Genomic DNA, 17623 nt, shown 5'->3' with positions numbered 1-17623 from the left:
GTTGTCGAGATATGTTAATGTTGTCAAGGAGTGCTGTGAGCGTTACCAAGTATGTTAAGGGAAAAATGAGCATGGAAAATGCTGTCAGAGTTGAATTTATCGTGGTCGTGTGAAGTTCGTTGTGTCGTTGTGTCGTAGAATTAGTGAGAAACGAATACGCGAAACGCGGTTTTTATATTCGATTTCGTGTGAGTGCAACGATATTGTATTTATCATACTGTTTTCTATAAACTTATAATATAACATTCCTACATGTATAACTCAGACAGCTCGAAAATGTAAAAAATTGTGAAATTTTCCGTACAAGTAAGCCATCCGTAATATTTTTCGTTGCTGCCATAATTCGATTTTAAGGGGTGGAATCGCTTCTTGAAGAAAAATTCAGAATTTTCTATCTGAGGCGAAATATTTCAAAAACGGTGAAAGATATCTACAAAAAAAAAAAAAAAAATGTAAACGAAAGTTGCATCGTTTTATCGTATTTACGTAACTATGTAAACAAATTTTCGAAAAATTCATGATTTTCGAGTTACCGCCCTCCCTTGCCCAAACCACCCCTTAAAAAAATGTTGTTTACTATACATACTGAAATACCGCTGAATACCTTCGTTTCATATCTGTAAATGATTTATATGTTAACATTTCTTCTTTAAATAAATAAAACCATTAATTATAATAAATAAAATCAATTTTAATCAATTTTGACACTTGTCTTTAATAAACTGATTTCATAACGCAATATTTAAATAATTCACATTATTTACATAGTTTACACGAAGATTATCAACATCAAATCTAATTATAACGGTATAACAGTTTTTACTAATAAAGTTGACATTTAAACGTTGAATTCCCTCTTTGCATAACGGAGAATTATAAATAAATATAACGGAGAATATTATAAATAATAAACGATAAAAGCAGCGAAAATCGCGATTTGTAATTGGTACCATAACGATATTCCTCATAGAAACGCTTGAAACAAAGATACAAATCGCATAAATAGTCTTTCACTACAAAAGTAACAAATCTGCAAAATTCTGGAACTCGCTGCTATGCGTTTTTAAATATCCGCTTTTAAACCAAGCTTATTGGGAAAGATGTTTGACAAGACATCCTCTACTTGTACGCAAGATTTCAGAATCTTTTGATTTTTCATCAAATTGCTACATTTTTATCGCAGCATGTCATCTTCTCTCAGCCTTTCTCATTTAAAAACTGGTCCATTCATAACTCATAAAATCTCAGTAATTTACAATTTAGTAAGATTTCAATTTGTTTAAAATTTGTAGGTATCTGTATGAAGTAAATTCATCCTTTGAATCCTATTTCCGGCAAACAAAAATTATTACATTTTTTTCCTAGAACAAAATATTTCGTGAACTGCTTATTGAGAAAGTCAAGATAGTCAAAATATAATGCCCAACAAATCAACCATCAACCTTTAACACGTTCGTCGCCACGTCGCACACATTCGTGCGTCGGGGTATACCCCGACGGAAGTATTTCCGTAGGGCTGTGATATCAATTACTTCTCAACCCCATCAGAGATAAGATCTCGACCCCCGACTTTCGGACACCACAGGGGTGTCCTGTGACGCATCTTAGTCCCCATCAGAGAAAAGATATCGACCCCCGACTTTCGGACTTCTTTGGAACCCACACCGAACCCCTCAACATCCCCAAGCCAGGGTGTATGGTATATAAGCTGAGACTTCACCCAGCTCGGGCAGTTCTTGTTCTTGTTCGAGTTGCTGTTCTTGTACAACACCCCTTTTTTGGTTCAGCGTTATTCTATTATTGTAAGTGCCAAGATTATAATAAAGTTCGATAAAAGAAAATTAATAGTTGGGTTACGACTCAGCTTTCTTTTCTCTCACAACCCAAGTATCAATTTTACGTGACAGGGGCCCCGTCACTAACGTATGGTGACGCTCTTCTTGTTCGAGTTAAGACGTTCGTCGCCCAGCGTGTTTCGGCTGTTTCATGCGGGACCCAAATCTGATCGTGGCTTCCTCGATATTCGAACTCGATGAAATTCTATTTATAATTTTTTTTTTAAATTTACTACTTCGTCATCACTACTCTCCTCACTTTCAAATATATTTTCATACTGTTTACTGAACATTTTGGGGATGAAAAAATCACTGATGTACGTCTCACAAGTATGCTTCTCGACTAAATCAAAGATCTGAGATATCTGCCACGAGATCCTCTAGCTACTATTAAAACTATTTCTTAGTTTTATTGCTCAAGTGTAGCTATAGTAAAAGTCTGGACTAGGGTATTGGGGTTTTTCCCAACATTCCAAAAGGGAATCCTCGATGTCCTTTCATCTCCAATACATATTTATAAAACTCGCACATGTATGCTCGAAAAGATCATGCCAGTTAGACTGGCATTCCGCACGCAGAGGATCAAAAATATCGGAAAATACTCGATATTGTAATTCCAATACGCTTAAAATGTAATTCCAGTACACAATGTGTTAACGTTTCAGAATCGATGCGTACTTTGTATCGATATCACGTAACAGTGTTGAAAGCTGCGGCCACAAATTGAACCTATACAGGGTGTCTCACAAACGAGATCACTTAAATATCTGCCTTATTTACGATTGTACGAAAAAACACTTATCAAGGCAACTATTGTATTTCAAGCGGACCATGCAACGATGGGAAGAATTTTTTTCTCAAGGTTATTTTTCACGACATTTCAGGGGGTGATTTTTAAATGTAACCCTATATTTTTGTCCATAGATCGATGTTTATTTTCATTCTTTACATAAAAGTATCAAGGTACTTGTATCTGAAAATGGTTAATTTAAAAGAAATTTTTACCTTAATTTTGTGAAACTCGTAAAATGGTGCAGAGCGATACGGTTTATGTTTTCCCTGTCTTTCCTACGCTACATTCGATGAAATTAAAATCGGAATATCTTTTAACAAGCATTTCGTATGTAATTACCTCGATACTTCGACGCAGAGAACAAAAACAATCATATCTACTGGTATAAACAATTATATGAAGCTCTATTTAACAAAAACACCGATAACTTGAAAAGACTAGAAATCTCCTAAAAAAGAAAAACGAAAAATTTCTTTCCAGCATTACTCACGCCCATTGAAATAGTATTTTCATGCAATCGTAAACAAGATCTAACCGAGACACCCTGTATAGCTCCGAAACTTGCTATCCAATCCCTTCAACGTCTAACCACCAAGACGTTGGCAATGAACTTTATAATCGTTTCGTTGCACGTATTTCATTTCAACCGTGGGATTGTCGTCGGAACCTCGTTCGGATCGTCTTTCGTTCGTTTATTCGTTCGTTATTGACGTTCTATCTCATCCGTGTGTTCGCTTGCTCGGCGTTACGCCGATATCATTATTGGAACGTGACACGCCTGTTCCTCTCGACACGGTGACGCACAGTTTACGGAAAGTTCTGTAAGGTAGCAAGATCGTAATGCAATAATCCAGTCGATAAAATGACGGAACTTGTTTGGAATCTGTGATACTATGCGACACTTGATCGAACCAACGATTATTGAGTTTTTACACGTTGAAGCTTGTTTTAATGTGATTTGCTTTTAGCGCTAGAACTACTAGCATGGTTAAAATTATCAATCCGAAATTTTTCTTACATTTTATGACCATATAATAAATGATATAGTTGATACAAATGCACAAATTATTAACAAAGATACGTCCTCGAACCGATGGAATTATTAGAATCGTCGAAATTACTAGTTTTTAATTGTTCATACAGTTTATATAAAAATGAAATATACAGGATGGTTGGCAACTGGTGGAGTGATTCTACGCGAAAAAAGACGTCGAAAATATGGAATAAAAATTTTTTGTTTGAGACTTTGTTTTCGAGAAAATCGGCTTTGAATTTTCGCTCGGTACGCGTGCACTTTATCGCGTCTCGTTATAACGGATCTCACTGTAGATCGTTGTCTCGATGGAAAAATTAAAAAAAAAAAATTTTTATTCTATATTTTTGACTTCTTTTTTCGCGTAGAATCACCCCCTTTCCGCTTGTACCACCAGTTACCAACCACCCTGTACATGTCAGGAAACGCAACTTTTGATGCTAGAATTACTCGAATGATTAAAATTACCAATTTATAATTCCTTTATAAAAGTTTAAGGAATATACAATGAGTAGCAGCAAGTTATATAGTTTATATATGTCGGAGATGAAAGGAAAATCGGAGCCTTCCCTTTGCAATTTTGGAAGAGTTATCTAATGCTTTAGCCTAGATTTTATCATAGCTGTAATTAAGCAATTGTTGTCATTCGATCTGATTGTAATTGTTCGAGACTTGTGATAGCGAAATTTGGCTCGAGGTGACAACTGGTCGCCGAACGTAGCCACGGTCACGGGATAAACGTTTTGCCTGACGAAGGTGTGGATCGGTTGTATTGTTCTCCCTAGAAATCACATAGAATTGTACTTTAGAGATGTCGATATAATGGGACACACGTTGTATTAGGAATCAATCTCCAGACAGAAACTGCCTAGCAACGGCGTTTGGATTTTTCTCGATGTTTCCAAAGAGTATACAACAAACTTTTGACAGAAATTGCCTAGCAACAACGATTGGAACCTTCTCGATGCCTCCAGCGAGCATATAACAAACAAATGCAATCGTATAGCGAGAAAGATTTCCATCAGATCATTATTCGTGCGATCGCCTTGGAAAGTGATACATCGAGCAGTTTACCGAGCTTCTCAGCAATCGTATTTTTGTGTCTAAAATTATTCTACGTATAGTAAAGAATTATCCCGTTGACCGTGGATTCGTTTGAACCCAAGAACATTGTTAATAGCGTTCATTAAACTCATTATTCGTAAAACATATTATTCGTTAATCTTATTATTCGTTAAACTTATTATTCGTAAAACATATTATTTGTTAATCTTATTATTCATTAAACTCAATATTCATTATACTTTGTAAAATCTTGTATATACACGTAAATATAATCTCTATTTTGTAAAACGATGGCTAATTCAAACGAAGAATCGTTACGCGCCCTAAATTCTAATGTTAACCCGACATATATATATATAGAAAACCAATTTAGTAAATTAGATTCTACTACTATCGACTATTATATCGACTACTATTAATAATTAAAGAAATGACCATTTTTGTTACAGATTAAAATATATTAATTCTATTGCATGTTATCAAAATTTTTTCTTGCTTCAACTGTGCAATTTCCCATTTCTGTTGAATATTTACGTAGCTTTTTCTAAAATTTGATTCAATATAAAATATCAATAGAATGAACATAAATTTTTCATAAAATTCCATGTCTGGCAAATATCATTCTTTCAATATTATCTGACAATATTTAATCATATCATCCGTAACTAAAAATTGCTGTTTCAAGAATAATTTCTCTCAACAGCTTAACTTAAGTAATACTATTTTCAGTACCCCTGAATACACAATATTTGATAAAATTAGTCAAGATTCCAGTTTCTATATTAAAATCAAAATCAAAAATATTGGAAGATAGAAATACCTATGTTAAAGTAAAAAATATTAAATTATTAAAGCTTGTATATAAAAATAACCCAATATTATTGGAATAATAATTAAATTATCACGCAAATAGGTTACATTCATAAATAAAAGTTTCATGTTGTGCAATTGTAATTGGCTTAAACATGGCTAGACGATATTGCGACAGATCCAACGAATATTCTATATCCGGTGCATTTTTCAAAGCCCTTTATCGAACGATATGTGTAAACATTTCAGTTGACAGCAGGAGCGAACCTCTGCTGGATTTCATATGTATAAATCCTGCTGGACGCAAACATTATCAATTTTATTCTTTTTTACTTTTTTATCCTTTATTCTTCAAAGTATCAAGATATTGTATTTTACATGGAAATGAAAATAAGAATCGTTTGGCATCGTTTCATCGACAGTCCGGATATCTCGAGATCAGAAAAGTCAATTTGCTGAAGTACAAAAAGCGAAAGGAAGAGAAATTGATCGTAAATAGATTTGTTTACGTACCGTCTGGCCATGAGAATATGTATTGTCATCGACGATGCATTTTTTCGGGAACGATTCTTCCGTCGTTAATTCATTTCCGGCGTCCTCTTGAACGTCAATGTCTACTTGTCCAAGGAGAACCTGCCCGGTCGTTCTTGCTGGAACTAAAAAGTTGGAATCAATGTTAGAGAACGAAGTCGGCAGACGAAGTGGCAACTGAAATTGAATGAAACCAATCTTTTGATCAGCTTTTTGACCAATCAAAATCAATGGATAAAGGCAAACTTTTTATCCTTTGATCATATCGTAGGAATAATTTTAGAAGTAGGAATGTCGAGGAGTTTTTTACTTTTATGGGATGATGAATGATGGATTGTCTAGAATTTTCAGAAGTAGGAGAATTTCGCGAAGTGGGAATTCTCTGAACGGAGAAATGGCAGGAAATAGATAATTTAAGTATTCGTTAGAAAAATAAAATTATTGGAGAACGTAGGAAAGATTTAACTCTATTGCCTTCTTTCGCTCATTTCTTACCCAATTGTACCTTTTTAGCGTTAAAAATATTTCGAGTTTGAGCTAAATATGAAATGAAAATTTGTTATCGAGATGCGTGATATGTTTTGTAAATTTGATGTTGAACATTTCCTTAAAGTATTGCGAATCATTTTTATCTGCCAAGAGAATGAGAATGAGAATGAGATTGAAGTACAAAAATTCGAGGTCAGCAATATAGGAGTTAGCGATACATTCATACAAGTTATGTACAGTATGTCCGTTTTAAATCTGTACACACAATTATTTCTGTAACAGAAGTGCTAAAAAATGTTTCAAATGAAAGCCGTTCGACTTCATGGGAGAAACTTAATAAGATATTTCGATTTTTTTTTACATTTGAGGTGAACGTCGGTGCCTACAAGAAATACTCTTGATTTTCAACAATAACGTTTATTAGACTCTTAACAATTAACAACAAACAACGATTAACGATTAACGTTTAACAACGATTAATAACAAGTTGCGATCAACGCTGAATTCTCAAGAGTCAATAACCCGTTTCTCTAATTGTGTTTGCTTCGCTTAACCTTTCGCACTTCGCAGCTCGGGGCAGAATGAATCTTTTGGTTCAAAACCAAACAGATTCTTTTCTTTGTTGCCCCTCGATATCCCCACTACGCGCGCGTTTATTAGAAGTCCGCGGCGGTTGCCGCGTATGCATTCTACCGAATATTCAGCGAAAGAACCGTAGGGATATATCGATGGTACTGTTGAGAATTGTGAATCTTTGAAGCCGAAATAATGTTATAAGAACACTAAGTTTATACTGAGGATTAATATTAAAATAATGAAGTATTTATTTCATGAACGATTCCTTATATATTCATCGATACACACTTGCACGCGTCTCAGCACTTTCTTCTCTACCCGATTGTTAACCGACTCTTAATTGAACTGTTTACATTCCTTTGTTTTCGAGGCGCTTCGGACACACATACTTCCACACACTGATATTCACATACAAGTATCTCTATTACGCATTTAACCTAGTCCAGCACAGAAAATTATACATATCTCAACAGGTACATTAGGCTTTCAAGGTATAGCGCTTTATGTCGCGAAGCCGTTAGAAATTTCCGTGGTCGAGTGCCGCCACAACTGATCGAAAAGCTAGTCAAGTTCGGTTCAAAGAAGTAATAGCAAGTGATGTTATGTTCTGTGAAAGCGGTATTTACATGAGATTAGTGATGGGTGCTGGTTGCCCCACCAACGGTCCCTTGCGGGTGGAAATGACCGTTGAACATGAAATCCGACCTTCCCATTTTTTACCGGATTGTACAATAACCCTAAGGAACTTCTCGACTTTTTTTTTTTATTTATTTATTAAAATTACGATCAATTCTCGCGTTGAGAATTTTCAGTAATTTTTCTGGCGTGGCGCAGTAACATGGCTAACTTCTCGACTTGAAAAATGTTTTGAAGCAATTAAGTGCCTTGACGGTAAAATAAAGATGCTTAATTTTATGACAGTTGCTTAGGATTATTTTGGTCCGACTAATTATATTTGTACAGCTGGCGGCCGTCTTGACTGAGGCATGGATTTTGATTTATGCAGACGTAACAATAGTATTATGTTAAAAAATGTTATACTGTAGGGTATTTTGTTACATTATAGTTGTTTTGCTTAATCAATCGTGGCTTACTCGTTTTACGCGGTTAGTATAATATACTAGAGTTATATATAGTTTTAAGTATGTATAATGACTCTTTTTTATTCATTTTTTAGCTATCTTTTGATAGATATTTATTTATAATTAAGAAAAATTATTCGTGTACTCTTCGTGTTTTATAATATTCATGAAGAATAATATTAATATAATTGCACACTTCATAAATATTTCATATTTGATCAACCTTCTTACACACATGCCTGCCTATTTTTTTATAATTATTTATTTATGTGCCTGACTATAAAGCTGTCTCTTCTACTTGGTCTTATGGTTAACGCAAATCTGTTCTTTGTTATTTCAATTTAATTTATCATCTAGTCTGGTTTGTACAGTCGAAGTGAAAAATATTAGTAAAATTTTACAGATGAGAAGTTATAACTTGTTAAGAAATATTCGATAATAAGAGAAATTAAATTTTATAAATGAATATTACCAATTACAAGTCATCTGATTATTCTGTTTGACGTAAAATTATGAAACTGTAAAATCTAACTCTATAATCTGCAGTTTATAACTTGTCTATTTAATGATATTATTAATTAACAAATTGTTATGCAAGATTCTTCTTGTTTCCGTATTAACAGTAATATAAGTAGTTAAATTTATCAGACTAAATTAATTTTTTGAAAATAAATTCCATTCATCTATAGTGACTTCTTAATATATTAATGTAATATAACTAAAGGAACTAAATCGGTACAACTAATCGATACGCCTTTCCAAGTACCCACCTTTCTGAAGGACCACGGGCATATCTCAGGGTCACATGGCCCATTGAAATTTTCCATCCCTTCTGACCCTTCGGCACTTTCACTTTCTACCTGCACTGTAGTTCGTACTCCTAGCGAGTTCATCGGTTTTGTTGAATGATCATTCCACAGTACTACACTGGGCCATTGCGATATAAACATCTGTTCCCAGGTGTGCTCAGTATCACACTAGTTTCACTTATAGCACTGTCTTCATCAATGACCCACAACTTCATATAATCAACCGCCGTGGAAGTCGTTTGCGGTTCTTCGTACTCGCCTTCTCGCTGCATCGTGTAGCGGTAGTTCAGTAAAATCACATAATACCGTCCAAGGAACGTCGGGTGGAATCCAGGAGCGGCTTGCGTCCTTTTAAAATTGCCATCGAATCTCTCGTCTTGTACACTGTCGTCTTCTTGCGTTTCTCGTTAAACGCCCTGACTGATGGTTCGCCTTCGCACCACCTGAAACTTTCTCACGACTATTCCGTTCTCTGGCCACGTTTTAATCTGATTATCGACTTCGACTTTATCTGAAGAAGATAGTCTTCGCGGTCTTTCATAAACAGGAATGTCGCCTTGCTGAATTAAATTCATTTTCTCTACTTCTGCTCTACTTCTTCTCTATTTTAGACACTTTTGGAAATCCTTTATAGTCTTTGCCATCTATTTTATGAATGGAAATGTCTCCGTCTTTTATGTTTATTTCGACGGTAATTAGAAAGTCTGTGCCAATGATCAACGAATGTAACATCAAGGTATCTGACACTATATGTGCCGTTCTAATTCTCACAGACTGATCCGTTCGCATCAAAGCCAACTCGCTACCGGTGTCTACTAACGCTGTCAATTCACAATCTCCGAACTTAACGTCTCTACGACGCTTCGTCTGTAATGATTGTGACGCATCTTCAGGCGATTTACTCGTGTTATTTACATTGCGATGCAATGTGTCCGTATTTCTGGCATTTGAAACATCTAACATTTTTGATTTTCATCGGACAGTTCACAACCAGATGATATTTATTTCCGCATAGAAAGCACCGTCGTTCTCTCATCCCCTTGAATTTTTTTTCGACTCGCTTACCCTTCGTCTTTGCGTTTTCCTTCATGGCTTCGTACAGAACAAGCTTCTTTTCTAACTCGCGAATATTCTTAGCGCCGTATAGTACCATTTTGTTGGTCTCCTTGTCACGAATCCCGTCGATGATGTATTTTATTACGGACGAATTTTCCATACCTACTTGTTTAGCTATGTAGAACATTTTACAGACATACTCTTGGTATGTCTCGGTTTCCTTCTTGGTTTGACGCGACAGCTCCTTATGTACGTTGTACGAGTCTACTTTTTTCGCAAATTCGGTCACATCGCGCTTTTCTTCATTTTCTTCCCCTTCGTCTCCTTCGTCCTCACCGTACTCGATTTCAAAGGCGATGGAAACTCTTAGACGATCTCGCAGTTCTTCCTTTGCACCAGTTGTCCTTAATCTTCGTTTTCTTAGTTCATCTTTCAACTCTGTAACTTCCATTATTTTGATTCGCTCCAGCTTATCGTTAACAACGCACCTTTCTTCAACCTTAACGATGTTATTATCCACGTTTGATCCTTCGCTCATTGTGGATAATGATTCAGCTCAATTCCAATTCCAGTCCAATTTCACAATTACGAGCAATTATTTCACAAATACTCGGCGGTGTTCAACGATATATTTATTTAACAGGCCTCACACTCGTTTCGAAAACTTCTCACTATTTTCACTTCTCGGTTACAACTAGACTCTCCTGCTTCGCTGTTAAAACTCAAATGTTTCTTCTCGTTTCTTCTGTCGCCCCTCGACATCCCCACTACGCGCGCATTTGTTCGTCTATGACCGTTGCCACGAACGCCTTCTTCCGAATATTCGGCAGATGGGCCGTAGGGTACCGATGGCTCATTAGGCATGTCGACCTTACGCTTCTGTGACATATTTTACATCAAAAAGTTCCATTGCCGGGTGCCGCTACAGTATCGCTGTATCGCTGGTACTGCTGGTTGTATCAACGTTGTAAAATGATAAAAAAGAGAATACAGTATTTTTAATGTGAAAAAACATTAAAAAGAGAATACACATTTTTAATGTGCGATAAATACTAGCTCGAAAGTTAACAATAGTAATGAAGAAAACATGGAGCATGGTAGAAAGAATATTCAAACAGGACTACAAAAGGAGAATGAAGATGTTTGGAGCACTCGTAGAGAGCGTGGCGCTGTTTGGTATAGGGTTGGAACATGGAAGAAAGACTGGATAGAGTACAAAGAAGATATGCGAAATGGATATTAGGTTTAGATACGACAACATCAAATTATATATTGATAGAAGAATGCAAGTTAATAGAAATAAGAGAAAGAGCATTAAAAATAGCAACGAGGTACGAAGAGAAAGCCCTAGAATCAAAAAAGGAATAAGTAAAGGAGTGTATAAAGGAAAGAGAGAGAAACTGGGGAGATGGCCATGAAGGGAAAAGAGCAAGAAAGAGAAAGAAGGGATTAGAAGAGGTGAGAAAGCGAGGGACGCAGGTAGAAGCAGGGGAGGAGCAAGAAAGGACGACAGCAGACCAAACTATAGAAGAAAGAAGAAAGAGAGAAGCAGAAGAGAGGGGGACAAGGATAAGGGAATCCAAATATACTATACACTACAGAAATATAGCCAAAGAAAAATGACCAATGTACTTAGAAGGGAGGATGAAGTGGAAGGACGGAAGAATATTGGCCAGATTCAGATGCGGAAACGAGATCAAAGCGAGGGAATACTGGAAAGAAGAGGAAGAAAAAAGACGCAGACTATGCAGAAGGAAAGAAGAGGACCTGAGACATGTAATGGAAGAATGTGAAATAACGGGAGGACCAAAGGACATAGGAAAAACGCTAAATGAGACTGGAGAAGGTTTAACAGAACTAAAAGCAATAATAGAGAATAGAAATTAAGGGAGTGCAATAGAATAGAGTGGAAAAGAGGGGAGGTAGACATGTAAGAAGAGAAATAGACATAAGAGATGTAAAATCGAAAGTTCGTCGAAAGCCGAAAGGCACGAACTAAGCAATAATAATAATAGTAATAAGTAATACTAGCTCGAAAATTATTTAAAAATGGGGATCGACATGTTATTTAGCAATTAAGATAGAAACATTTACCAGCTGGACAAATTGTAAAGTACAAATTAAATAATAAAAAAAAGACGTTTCAAAAAATATATTTTCGATCTGAAATTTGAAAACTTTTTTATCTACGATTACCGATAAAGAAAAACAAACATCGAACATTTTTGCCTGCTATACGAATTTGCAGAATTTCGTCAAAATTAGCGCGTGACACTTGGTGATATCCTTTATTAGTTAACAATTAGACCATTAATAGTAATAGTGATAGCGAATAGCATTAATCGTATTATTTTGTACTGTTCTTGCACTCTTCGTTTCTTTTGGAAATTTGTTTCGTTAAAAGGAAACGTGACAAAAATATTCCATCGCATGCACTACTTTTCAATGTATTTACAAATATTGTTTGATGATTTTGTTACAAAATACATTATATGGTGTTACGTCCGATGACGCTTTGCGTAACCTAGAATTCATTCCTCGGTCGAGACGGCCACTGTCTGTGCAAATATAATTAGTCGGACCGCTATAATCCTAAGGAACTGTCATAAAATTAAGCATTCGTATTTTACTGTTAGGGCCCGCAATTGTTACAAAATATATTCAAATCGAGATGTTCCTTATGGTTATTGTTCCGTCAGGTAAAAAATGGGAAAGGTCGGGTTTCCTATGTTCTATGGTCATTTCCATCCGCAAGCGACCGATGGTTAGGCGACCAACACCCAACAATAGTTTTCTTCTGAGGCAGCATCGTCACCGAACTTTACTGGTTTGCCATCCTTAGACCAGTCAACATTTCTTGACCGGTTCTTCATGCGTTGACCAGTCAACGTCTTGATTGGTTTATCAGCCTTAGATCAGCCGTCTGTTTAACTTATATCTTTACGCACCGAGCGTAATTGTCTATGTCTACAAAATTACTGGAATAAGGTGTATATTGTAACCTGTTACTTCAGTGTTATAATCAGTTCAACCACCTCTATTATCATAAACGAAATAGGGGATCGATCATTTCGTTTTTTTTTTTTTTATTTAGTTGTTTACATTCACAATTTGTCCGATTTGGACATTTGGTAGAATTTTTTGGCTGTTTGATTATCATGTGGGTGGTTACCCTCAGCAGGGTACCATCTTCGTATTTGTTAGATTATATCCTTTATCAGCGATCATTTCGTGGCGTCGATTATCTAATCGTAACGGGAATTTACGACTCCCGTTGGTCCGCTTCCTCGCGATCGCGTCTCTCCGCGAACGATCGAACAATGAAGATTAATTCCACTTGGACTATTTCAAATACTTAATTTGGTATTTAGTCAATTTTAAAGAACTATTCAGCGATTATATCTGTTCGGGATTTTGGATAATCGTCGGTTTACGACATGGACGCCACATCTGCCTTCTTTTTAAGAAAGTCCGAATTTCCTACCTCCAAAGCTGTAAATTTTACGATGCGAATCTCATCAAAAGCTTAATTGTTGGATAGACGATACATTTACACTGTACATGTGAATGTGTGTGTAAGCGTTAGAGGGCGTCCAGGCTTAGTGGAGACAAAAGACTGTTGCCAGATGTTAAAAGAATCTGGAAGAGTCGGTTGAGAACAAGCGTGGATGCAACAAGGTTATCGAGGTCTTCAGAGTGTAATATATATGTATAGCTGTTGTGTGTAAAATAAAGTAAACTATTTGTATTTCCGAATCCTTTCCTTACCTTAACATTAATTAACAACCTAAATGCTCAATACACAATTATAAAATTGGAAGGAATAGATTCCCACCTCATAGAAACCATGGTAAGTAAACCCCGGGACGAAGAGTTAGTATATGTCGGGTTAACATTAGGATTTAAGGCGCGTAATGATGCTTCGTTTGAATTAGCCATTGTTTTACGAAAACAGAGAATATATTTACGCGAATAAACAAGATTTTACAAAATATTATGAATAATGAGTTTAATAAATAATAAGATTAACAAACGATAAGTTTAACTAATAATTAGATTAAAGAATAATAAGTTTAACGAACAATAAGAGGAACGAATAATATGTCTTACGAATAATAAATTTAACGAATAATGAGATTAACGATTGATAGGTTTTACGAATAATGAATTTAATTAACGCTATTAACAATGTTCCGGAGTTCAAACGAATCCACGATCAACATTACTATGCGTAGAATAATTTTAAACACAAAAATACGATTGCTGAGACACTCGGTAAATTGCTCGATGTATCACTTTCCAAGGCGATCACACGAATGAATATCTGATGAAAATCTTTTTCGCTATACGACTGCATTTGTTTGTTATATGCTCGCTGGAGGCATCGAGAAGGTTCCAATCGTTGTTGCTAGGCAATTTCTGTCAAAAGTTTGTTGTATACTCTTTGGAAACATCGAGAAAGATCCAAACGCCGTTGCTAGGCAGTTTCTGTCTGGAGATTGATTCCTAATACAACGTGTGTCCCATTATATCGACATCTCTAAAGTACAATTCTATGTGATTTCTAGGGAGAACAATACAACCGATCCACACCTTCGTCAGGCAAAACGTTTATCCCGTGACCGTGGCTACGTTCGGCGACCAGTTGTCACCTCGAACCCACTTTCGCTTTCACAAATATCAAACAATTACAAATGACAATTGCTTAATTACAGTTATGATAAAATCTAGGCTAAAGCATTAGAAGGCTTCCTCAAAATTGCAAAGGGAAGGCTCCGGTTTTCCTTTCATCTCCGACATATATAAGGGTCAGGCAAAGACTCTTCAAACAGTCTTCACTACACAGTGCAAATAAATCTACTAAACATAACATTACTCTGCATTTTTAATCCACCTCCACCTTGGGCGTTAATAATGCCACAGGGTCATAAAATAATAATAGAAAAACCACGTCTGACAAACATCCTGCCGGTCACAGCCATCGAGACGATAATCAGCTAGTGTCCCTGGCCCAGAAGGCAGTAACGGGATAGCCAACTATGACCGGCGCCTGGCGACAACCCAAACCCTAGCATATGAACGTTCCCAAAATCAGCACTTGACACACTCTATTGCAAAATTCTGAACCATTGTACGCAGAAAAATACAAGGGAAGAACGGCAACACATCCAAACCAGCTGGCTGCTGAAGCGAACAAAACTTTCATAGAAAGAAGACTAAAGAGAACTGACCTCGCTCAAGAAATAAAATAGTCAATCTCGAAGATGGTATCCCGCTGGGGGTAGCCATCCACATGTTATTTAGCAATTAAGTTAGAAAAATTTACCAAATGTTCAGCTGGACATTTGTAAAGTTGTAAAGTAAAAATTGTAAAGTACAAATTAAATAATAATAATAAAAAGAACTCTAACACTCTGAACCGCTACTCTGTTGGATTCGTACAATAAATTTTGCTATCATATCTAAAGTCCGAATTTTTTACCTTACGAAACGTTCGAACTACGAAGCGAGGAAATCACCGGTTATTTGTTAATTTCGTGATTTCTTGTGTCTCCTACGCGACAATGGCGTTCACGGTTCGCGATATCAACCGATCAGATGCAACCTGACTGATCGTCATGTAGTTGAGAATTCGTATCAATGTCATCGTGTATCTTCGTTAATTTAGAAAGAATAAGATCTTTCATCTTATGGACAAATTGCTGCCATGCATGATTGATGTCACGTCTTTAAGTAGAGTGATTTTTATATAGTAGATTTTCATATATTCTGTGTCACATCCACCAGCATCGAAACATTTATCTTATATAATATTTAGCACTTCCGAGATGAATTTTTCATTTAATAACGAACGCAAAAGTATAATGGTACTGATTATAATGCACTAAAAAAAAAAAGAGAAAAAAATTAGTTATGATTATAAGAATAGAATATGCAGTCTCATTTATAAAAAAAGGCAACATATTACAATATAGCTATATTATACCCAGCAATTTTCCTAAAATTGCTCTTCAGAAGAATGATCAGAGCTGGTAATGTATTAAATTGTGATTGTATTCGATATTAATATTATGTTATTAGAAACTGCAAAAAATTCACAAAAATGTCGTAACAACATATAATAGGAATATAAAAAATAAAAATTGTCATTGACGATAACTCGCATGAAATGTATTAAGGTTGGATATTATTATTCGTTCCCTTTTTCATAGTTTACTAAAGCGTTCAATTACTCAAACGGAGAGAACGCTTTGATTTTTCCGAAGCTTCTAAAGAGTAAAAATACAGTGTTAAATGGAACTTGTTAGAATTAATAATGTCTAAAAATGTAGTTGGTAATTCTTTTCGATTCTCTCTGTTCTCCTTTTTTCTGGAGTTTCGCTATAATTTTTTCTCCCATTCCTTTCGAATCGCTTTATTCTTGTTCGTTATGGGAAAAGTTTCCACCGCTGCATGCGAAACGCCATTATCCTAGAAGTTCCACGTTACTCGATTTTTTGCAGCAAAATTTACTTACTACCAGCTCGTCGTCTAATGCTTTTCTCATGGCTCCATTTCAACTAGCTGGTTAACGACGCTTTTATCGTTTTGCAGAATGAATTTTTAGGAATTCTCTTTGGATACAGACTCTAAGGTTGCTTTCCTTTCTTAATGGTCGGTTTTTAATTGTTTTTGACGAAGTTCTAAACTGTTGTAAGATTAAGTGACATGAAATTTCTCTTTGTGCTCTTGTTATTGATAGTACCTGTTCAATTATATTATTTTTGACTCTCCTATTTCCATGCTTGTCGTATGATTACGTATTTAGAATTATGAATTCGAATGTTAGAGATGGATTTCAAATGAAATTTACAAATAATTCTTATTGATAATTACTGGTCATTAATTTGAATTTTTTAATAATTCAAAATATTTAGATGAATCGATTATTTATTATGTAATGGAAACAAAATTACAGACAGATGTATGTGGTTGTTAACTAAATAACAAGATTAAACGATATTCTGTCTTCTTTTTTTGTTGGCCATGTTTCCAGGAATAATAAAATATTTTTAACAAAAACTTGGAGAAATAATAAGAATCTGCAGGATTTATTCAATTGCCAGAAAGATGAAATTTTTTATATTTTCTAATCATTTATTGTTTAATAACTGATCTTTCTTTCTCCATATTAGACTATACTAATTCTAAATAATTGATGTCAGAACAGAAAGTTAAATATACATATTACCATTTGATAAGATATCTGTATTTCTTAATACACACTTAATTAACACTTGCCTTATTATATGCTCAAATGAGTTTATATAATCAGAATATAAAACATAGATGTAAGCAAATAGATGCACAAACCAGTAAGTAAACAAATAAATGAAATAACAATTAACAAACGAACTATCTCTTTTCATTTCACAATCTTTCTACACAATATTCCGAATGTACCAATATTATTCGTAATTTTGTTTCTCTTAAATGTCAGTTACGCTAAAATATGTTAAAAATTATGCTATACGATCAATAAAACGAGCAATTTATTATATTCT

The 17623-nt window shown here is 35.2% G+C and overlaps 1 protein-coding gene and 1 pseudogene across 1 annotated transcript in view; one reads left to right on the top strand and one right to left on the bottom strand.

Moving 5' to 3' along the window:
* Positions 1–17623, bottom strand: part of LOC117215715 — a 288668-nt gene that overhangs the window by 44357 nt on the left and 226688 nt on the right. The window contains exon 2 of the mRNA XM_033462136.1: positions 6050–6192. Within this exon, the coding sequence (XP_033318027.1) occupies positions 6050–6192 (143 nt within the window). The remainder of the gene's footprint in view (positions 1–6049; positions 6193–17623) is intronic.
* On the top strand, positions 11156–11783 carry LOC117215716 (annotated as a pseudogene).

This window comes from Bombus bifarius, unplaced genomic scaffold (assembly GCF_011952205.1).
Source record: "Bombus bifarius isolate JDL3187 unplaced genomic scaffold, Bbif_JDL3187 scf7180000009772, whole genome shotgun sequence".
Classification (NCBI taxonomy): Eukaryota; Metazoa; Arthropoda; class Insecta; order Hymenoptera; family Apidae; genus Bombus; species Bombus bifarius.
This window is presented reverse-complemented; position numbering and strand designations above follow the sequence as displayed.